Source organism: Sander vitreus, chromosome 4 (genome assembly GCF_031162955.1).
Source record: "Sander vitreus isolate 19-12246 chromosome 4, sanVit1, whole genome shotgun sequence".
In the NCBI taxonomy this organism is placed as follows: domain Eukaryota; kingdom Metazoa; phylum Chordata; class Actinopteri; order Perciformes; family Percidae; genus Sander; species Sander vitreus.
In genome coordinates, this window is record NC_135858.1 from 13,402,101 (window position 1) to 13,410,249 (window position 8,149).

The 8,149-nt window shown below is 43.1% G+C and overlaps 1 protein-coding gene across 1 annotated transcript; it reads right to left on the reverse strand.

Moving 5' to 3' along the window:
• Positions 1–214: 214 nt before the first annotated feature.
• LOC144516816 (inositol hexakisphosphate kinase 2-like) lies at positions 215–7,436 on the reverse strand. The gene is made up of 5 exons (XM_078248443.1): positions 6,831–7,436; positions 2,951–3,182; positions 2,701–2,849; positions 1,640–1,815; positions 215–1,536 (listed from the first exon to the last, which is right to left on the reverse strand). Exons 1-5 carry the CDS (start codon positions 7,042–7,044, stop codon positions 889–891), a joined length of 1,419 nt encoding a protein of 472 aa, XP_078104569.1. The 5' UTR covers positions 7,045–7,436; the 3' UTR covers positions 215–888.
• Positions 7,437–8,149: the final 713 nt, after the last annotated feature.

Below are 8,149 nucleotides of genomic sequence, written 5' to 3' on the forward strand. Positions count from 1 at the left end.
ACCCCCTAGTGCCCTTCTAGTTTAGTTTTTATAGATTCAGATCAGGCCGAGGCACGCCCATAAACATAAAAAAGAGCAATTAGCTTTTGCATCAAATCTGGTGTCAGCATCCTGCTCACATAACATTTCACTTTCCCCACTTCACTATTTCCTGTCCAGTGAGTGCACATTATTCACAAACTTTACACAGTGAAAATGAACACAATATAGACAGTAGCTTTTACCACAAATGAATGCCTTTATTTTTCAAGACACTGTTAACACATAGGTATACAAGAGACGTTTTGGCTCTTGCAATAATAAAATAAATCAAGGTCGGTATCAGAACAGATAGAGTGGTAATATGGAATGTAGCTGTTCCCATTTTTTTTTTTTGTTTTTTTTTAAACAATCCTTTCAGATAAATAGTCTTTATATAGTCTTTGTAGCTAGTGTTTTTAAATCAATATATTCTCTTTGTTTAGACAAAGTTTCAGGAATGAAGAAGAGGAGAAAATCAGAAGAAAACAAGAGACAGTGACGAAACTAGAATATTACCCTTTTCAAAAAGTCTTTCGTTTATAAGCAAAAAAGGAGGAGAGAGCAACTGTTGAAAAAAGGCAAATCCCTTCTTCTAGACCTAAATAGATGCTACAGGAGTCAGGGTTAGTTTGTTGAGATACAACATTTCTCCTACCATATATAACAAAGAAAAGGAGCAGTCCCAGAAAGACAAAAGTGCAAGTAAGAGCACATACAGCCCTGTCCTGTGGCAGGTGAGGGAGAGCGGAGGAATGACCACAGACTCTCCCCTGACCCCGAGGTGTCTGAGGTTCCCTCCAAGCAGAGGAGGGTCAGACCCCCATGTAGGCGTAAGGACGATGCACCTTAGAGTAGCAGGGTTTCAGCTCATGAGCTCTTCCCATGCTTGAAATTTAGATCATGCTGGCTCCAGTCCTCCCAGTCAGTACTGTGATCCTCCACCTGGGAAATGATGGTGATCAGGTTCTGGAGTCCAAAAATGAAACCACTGTCCTGGCCTTCATGCACCACACTGTCCTCTCCGTAGTGCCGACAGGTGGTGTGAGCAAAGTCAATCATGCGCACGTCCACCACAGGGCTGCTGGCCTCTCCTGGGCTGTGGGGGGAGCGACTGCTGCCACTGTTGCCGCTCCCTCCAGCCACGCTAGCACTGCCACCGGCTGAGGAGGAACGAGGGAAACCAAAGGCCCCTTCCTCTTCCTCGTCTTCTTCATCAGACGGCTCATCCTCATCGCCTTCTTCCCCACCACGGTGTCTAGGTCTAGTAGGAGTCCTGGGAGGGTCTCCGTCGTAGATGATGAGCAGGGAGCTGGAGTAGAAGCGGTACGACTCGCAGGCCTCCAGGGCAGCTTGCATTTCCCGGAGTCTGCGCAGCACTGGAGACAGCAGCTCTCGCCGTAGGCAACGCCCGTTGTGAAAGAACTGGTAGAGCGCCTCCTTGAAGCCTGCAAGAGTCAGCTTACGGCCATGGTATTTGTTCATAAACATTAGCTGGCCCGAGTCTGACTGGTACACCTGCAGGTCACACAGAAACATGAGCACTACAGCTCCACATGTAACCAATATAAAAAAAAAAAAAACTACAATGCAAAGAAGTTGTGTTGCATCTCTACTGTACCTGCATGCCACAAAGTCGCACTCCAATAGAGGCAGATGTGCTCTGTTGACACTTCCGCATGTGATGGGCTTTCTTCTCCTCTGATGCATCATCCCCATGTTGGCGAGTTCCCATCTTCAAGTCTAAGACACATGGTACTGTGTAGCGCCATGTCAGGTTCTCCAAAAGAATAAATTCTGTGAAAGGGGGTCAAGGATCACACAACAAAAGACCTGTAAACTAACACAGTGTATACATGCTTATATTACCATCGAAGGCCTAGTCCACACGTGCACGGGTATTTATATATATTTTTTTTAATAAACGGGGGGGGGGGGTTCCTTTTTTCGTTCTCAAAGAAATTTCATCCACACTAGCACTGTTTAGAAAGATCTCCACATGAAAACGCAAAAACACAATTGAAGTGCTGTCAAGAGCATGCCAAGCCAACAGGCAGAAGACTACCCACCAACTAGAAGTCCGATGGTCTAGTCTAAGACCGGTGACATTGGCCGTGGGGTCTGTGTCATGGCAGAGTTGGATTATGTAGCAGTGACCTCCGTAGTGCGTTCTGACACCTCAGTTCCACAATACAATGAAAGAGTAACTGTACTTTTGTTGTCTAAACATGTAAAAACTCGTGCTATTACCAGTACTATTTTGACCACGTCTGCCATTGCAAGAAATGCCACCTCATTTGTGATGCCTCACAAAAAGGACATAACGGCGCACACTGACGTTACAAGACAACACCCCCGTTTTCCATGTTTACGCGAAAACACACAAACGTTTCTAAATGTCTTCACCCTGGCTGGAGTTTTCCAAAAGCTCTGTTTACAGTGACCTAAAACACGTATGTGTGGAAACATTTTTTGTTTATGTTTGCACCATTCACCAAGGCAAATTCTGCTTAAGTGTACTTATTATGGCAATAAACCGTTTTCTGATTCTGATAGGTCAAAACGCATGGAAAAGGCTACGTTTTTATTCCCGTGTACATGTGGACTAGGCCTAAGACAGATCGGTCTACTTCACTGCACACTGAGACTCCCGGTAACAGATGGTCATTCATGAAAGGATACTGTATTGGTTACGGTGCTTTGCATTCTCTTTCATCCTCTGCAAGTGCTGCTGGTGACATTTGAGAGTCCAGGGGTTGTGTTTGATCTGTGGCACCACGTTGCTTTTTTCCATACTGAAGAAGAGAACCTCTGCCTCCTCACGATTATAACTGCAAAAGTGAAAACACGGGAAATATGTCAGCTTTGGTGATACAGAACTTATTTATGACTAGTCTTGTCGTTTATGAACGACAAGAGCATGCATGCTCACCTCACGATCTTGTCTTCTTTTCGGCTGTGTTGAGCTCTGTCTTTGCTGTAATTGTCATTGTCCAGAAGCGACGAGGACTGTTTCTTGTTGCTCCACTTCAGCATCTTGCTCTTGGGCTCACAGTCTGCTGAGGGATCTTTGTTTTCCAGGTCCCCTGATTCGCTGTGGAGTGGGTAGGCAATGAGGCACAGGTTCCCTTCCTCATCCTCTTCAAAACTGACTGACACTACGCCTGAGAGGGGGAAAAGGTGCACCAGAGACGGGTTATGAGTACTGAACTCTAAAGTAAATTCTATTAAGGTAATCATTTATAATAATGGGTATCATCTTAGATAATCATTTATCCAATTATTGAGAACATGCCATGCCAGATCTTTTTTATTCACATTTAGACAAAGATGCACGTTCATACAGCCATTGGCATGTTCACATCTCCACATGCAAACACACACATAAACAAACATGTTATATCAAAGTTGAAACCATAGATGTGAAAAATGTAAGTGGAAAGCAGCAACAACCTTAACAGACAGATCATTTATATGAAGAGCACCATATGTCAGAACAAAAACAGTGTTTATAGGACTCATTAACAAGAGACAAAATACCACACAAGGCTGAAATGTGTCAAACTGAGCAGGACATTTATTGAGCAATTGCTAAGCATCCTCATGAAACACACACAATAACTCATTATACAGAGTTTCAGGAAGTCTGCAATGACATGAGAAAATTAAGTACAGTTCTCTCTTTCTACATACAAAAACATAATCAAACAATAGCCAAATAAGCAACAGAGAAGGGTTGCTCAACCACATTACAGATAATCAGTACACTACCATGATTCAGTGACAATCAGTCTATCTATACAGTTCATAAGACAGGCATTACATGATGAAACAAGAACATTTGAAGACAAAAACAAACCAGAGAAGGGGGATGAGCTGGAACAGATGTTTCTAGAATCCTCTTTTAATGATCAAAGAAACAGTGTACCTTAATGCCAATGCTAATTTATAACATGATCCACAAAAAGGCAGTTGTAGACCCCCAGCTCCTAGTAATAGTCCCTAAAAGGCCCTGTGTGTGTGTGTGTGTGTGTGTGTGTGTGTGTGTGTGTGGGGAGGGGGGGCATGCACTGAGAATAAATATCACAGCTGCAGCAGCTGATACAGATAAAGCACAGACAGGAAGGAAGGAGGGATGTGGCTGGGGTAAAAATGATTGAGAGAGAAAGTGGCTAACATATTGGACACTGCATCCGAGTCGGTACATGATAAACTTTACATCCCACAACACAAGTATTAGTAGTCTTTACATTATGAAACAGCCAGTGAATAACCATAGCCATTTACTATGAAACCAACCTGGGCCAATGAATAAAATGCACTGGAGTGTTTTTGCATGTTAAACGATGGGCCAGAGGACCCAGTATCTACGTTTTTTCTGCAGCCTGAGGCCTGGCTGATTTCATGCGCACTGACATCACCATCCTGCAAGAGGCCCAGTGTTTGTCCTTATGTCTTCCACTCAGAGCTGCACTGTCATCATACCAACTCAAAGTGTGGGAACATATGAGTCACTCTGACTTTATTCACAAGGACGGCTCATAAATGTGTGAAACTGGTGCCTCAATTAAAATGTTCTTAGCCTAATAACTAGGGCTGTCAAATGATAAAAAAAATTTTTAATCGCAATTAATCGCTGTAGTTCTATAGTAAATCGCATATTTTAATCACATGATTAAAATTCTATTATTTTGCATTTCAGAACAGTTTTTAAGTACTTAAGTTTTTAAGTAAGTTTATTAACAATCGAAAGCAATTATTACCAGTGTATCTTGATTGGGAATCAAATGAATGCAAAGAAAGCTACTTTATGAACTTGATTTTAAGATTTGTAATTATTTATTTACTGTAAACAAAAGAAAAATGTGTGAATCTGTCATTAGTGCATAATTCCTCCAAGTACCTAACTAAAAAACTAAAAATCCCTATCCTTACCAGAGTCAATATAGTGTGCAGTAACTCCGAAATAATTTTGATTACTCACTGACGTCCAGTGATCACCGGTTAATGAGACAGCGTTTGCACTTTGCAGCAGTTCCAGTTGGACTGCTTTCTCCGTGTCGTACAGGCTGTGTATCCGTGAAAACTACTGTCCCCCTCGACGGCAACGAGACAGGTCAACCGTAGTACTTCTTTAAGACCCGAGTCCTCTACGATGCTGACAGGTCTGCAGTTAGTTGCCACCCGTTTCGGAAGAGCTGTAGTAATTTTTGGGGATTTGGTTTCATCCACAGGTCGGCAAGTAGCACTCTCCTGAGTGGCTAGCATGCTAGCTGGTAGCCTCACGTTAACTGTACTACTATGCTTAGCTCCGTAGGTGGTAGCTCAAGCTTGACGTGCTTCGGTGATATTTTAATTCGGCTTTACACAATGTGCATATGACTTTCGACTTGTCTACGAGCCGTCCGGGAGTTTCGGAAAATAAAAAGCGCCATTCAGGATTTCATTGCTGCTGTCTTTCTCCATCATGCCTGCAGCAGCAGGATGTGTTAGGAGGAAGTGGCAGCTTGATGATAAGTGACGGTGCCGCAAAGGGTCAAAATAGTAGCCTGTTAGGCACGACGCAAAAGCCGAGTGAAGTGTAAAATAAATTAAAAAATTTATTTAAAAAATGAATCGCATCGCGATTAACGCGTTAACGCTGACAGCCCTACTAATAACATAAATCAGCCGTAATATAACAGCAGGGGTGTGACAGAGATGCAGATCATTATCATCGACTATTGTTTTATTAGGTTCAAAGGTTATGGTTTGTCTATCTGGCTTTTATGTCCGTATCTTGGAATTAAAATCCTCTAAATTGTCCTCATGCTTTATAGCAATGTTATTGTCATTTTACTGATGTCTCAAAGCTTTAAAAAGGTATCTCCCTAACTTGTCTACATCTATGGATTTCTTCTGATTACAGGCCACTGCAAGGTGTCCCTGACATTTCCTTTTAAATGTCTATCTCTAAGCCAAGCTAATGAACACCAGAAATGACTATGTTCTTTAAAAAGCAAAACAACTCTTATTGTGTGAAGTACAAAAAAAAAAAAAGACAGAATACTTTTACCAGCCCCAGAAGTCCTCTACCATCTACTCTCCAAAACCCCATTCCTTAACCTGGGTCTTTTTATAGTCCCACGCTGCATTACTTAGGGGCCAGGTAGGCTTACAGTATTTCAGACACTGTGGAGCTGGCCACAACCAGAGGAACATTATAGTCCAATTCCATGTGTGTAGGTGAAATGTGTATGCGTGTCCATGTTTCTGTGACGGACCTGAAACCAGATCTGGATGTCTCCTCAAGTGACTTGTGAATGACCTCACTGGTGATCTGTCCCATTTATTTTTGATCTCTCTGTGGAACTCTATCTAATCCTGAAACCGAAGGCGTCTTAAAAGTCAGGCACAGCACTGAAAGACGTCAGGCCATCAGCCTGGATGCTACTTGACTGGCTGTGGTGAAATTGCTTCAACATTAGACTAGTCCACAAGTCATATTACGTGGCCACTGAAAACAGAAATGTATCCATCTAGAAATATAGTTATACTGCAGTGTGTTGTGTACGCCATGTTCTTTGAGCCCTTGCATCAATCCACAACCACACTTTACCCAGAGCAAAATAATAGCCTTAATTACGATCTGAACAGTTATTTTTTGTTGCAATGTAATATTAGAGGCAGCAACTAGTGCAGTGTTATATAGCCTACTGCACAATGTTAGCACAAAGATAAGGAAAAAGACAGAAAGGGTTGAAACTAGGTTGTGCCAATACAACATCACGCACAGCTTGACACTTACAGCAGATTTGGGATGACGGTCTTACCTTTATACTGAGGGGTGAACTTCCTCATCTCTGGAGGGAGGCTCTCGTAGAACTGGTGCTCCCGGGGGATGAGGGGTTTGCATATTGTTTGTTCCCCAAATCGTAGCACACAAGAGTGGCCTCCCACCTGGTGCACGAATGGCTCAAGCATCACCCCTTTTCCGGGATATGGAGTCCCGTCGGCCTGCATGAGGGCTTCCAGAGCGGGACTCATCCTCACTCCGAATCGGACAAATGAGCTGGGGGGGCCCACGTCGCTCGGGAGGCAAGCGGCTCGGCCGCTCGTTTGGCTCCCTATCCTCGAGCTCTTTTCTGTTCGCTCGCGCGGGGGCGCTACTGGTCGCCTGCTCAAGCACAGCAGTGAAAAACAAAGGGTTGAACAGGAAGGACAGAGGACACAACAAAATCCCCCTATTCCCTTTCTTTTCCTTTACGAAGGACAAATTATAAAACTCCTACGCTGGGTTGGACAATCTCCGTGTGTGTACGTGTAATTAAAAGGCTACTTATACAGCGTTAAAGCTGTTTAAAACGTTTTCAAGCGACGTGCGTTTCCGCTGTCTTCACCGCCTGGCTGTTACCGAAACTGACTGTCACTGATCCTTAAACCAGGAAAACAGCAGAAACAGCCAGCAAGTCCCGCCTCTCCGCAAAACCAGCCAATCACAGAGCCGCAGCTGTCGCTGGGAGGAGACAAGGCACCAAGGAGAGGATCAAGCAGATCGAGCAAACAAAGAGGAAGGAGAGAAAACAGGGGGGAGGGGAAAACAGGAAAATTACTAGACACAAAAACACAACACTGAGGCCATTTGTATCAATATACTTTCGAATTGCATTGTTCTTGTTACTTTGAAGACAGGCTGCAGGTTGCATTTAAGTATCGTATTATTGCAAATATCCGTGGACGCAAGCTACGACAAGTGATTTAAAATGGCATTTCTGTTTCATCACACAATTTCGACTTGCGTTTTCATGCCTTAGCAATAAAAGAGGTGCAAATTAAAAGGGTGTGTTTGGGTGGCATGTACTTGTAGTGGATGTCAAATATCAAGTCAATTTAAATGTGTTAACCTGTGTACAATTTTAACAAATATAAGTGATACATATTTTGTATGATTATGACATGGTTAAGAGGGGCTTTAAGAAAATAGCATTTGTTTCACACCAGTGAACTAACTAACTCAGGCTAATCCCATGTTCACATCATATGGGATGGGAAGATTCCCATGCTTACGACTTGAAGTGTCATCAGACAACTCAGGCGAAGTTGGACCTGTGTGGGTTGAAACCAAAACAACCCATTATTATTATCCACTAAA

Excerpts from the sequence above, each read along its gene's own strand:
- LOC144516816 (XM_078248443.1), bottom strand. The coding sequence starts at position 7,044 with ATGAGTCCCGCTCTGGAAGCCCTCATGCAGGCCGACGGGACTCCATAT. Across the intron at positions 1,816-2,700 it reads AAAGCACCGTAACCAATACA|AATTTATTCTTTTGGAGAAC; the intron begins GTATCCTTTCAT and ends CCCCTTTCACAG. Across the intron at positions 1,537-1,639 it reads TGCGACTTTGTGGCATGCAG|GTGTACCAGTCAGACTCGGG; the intron begins GTACAGTAGAGA and ends TGTGACCTGCAG.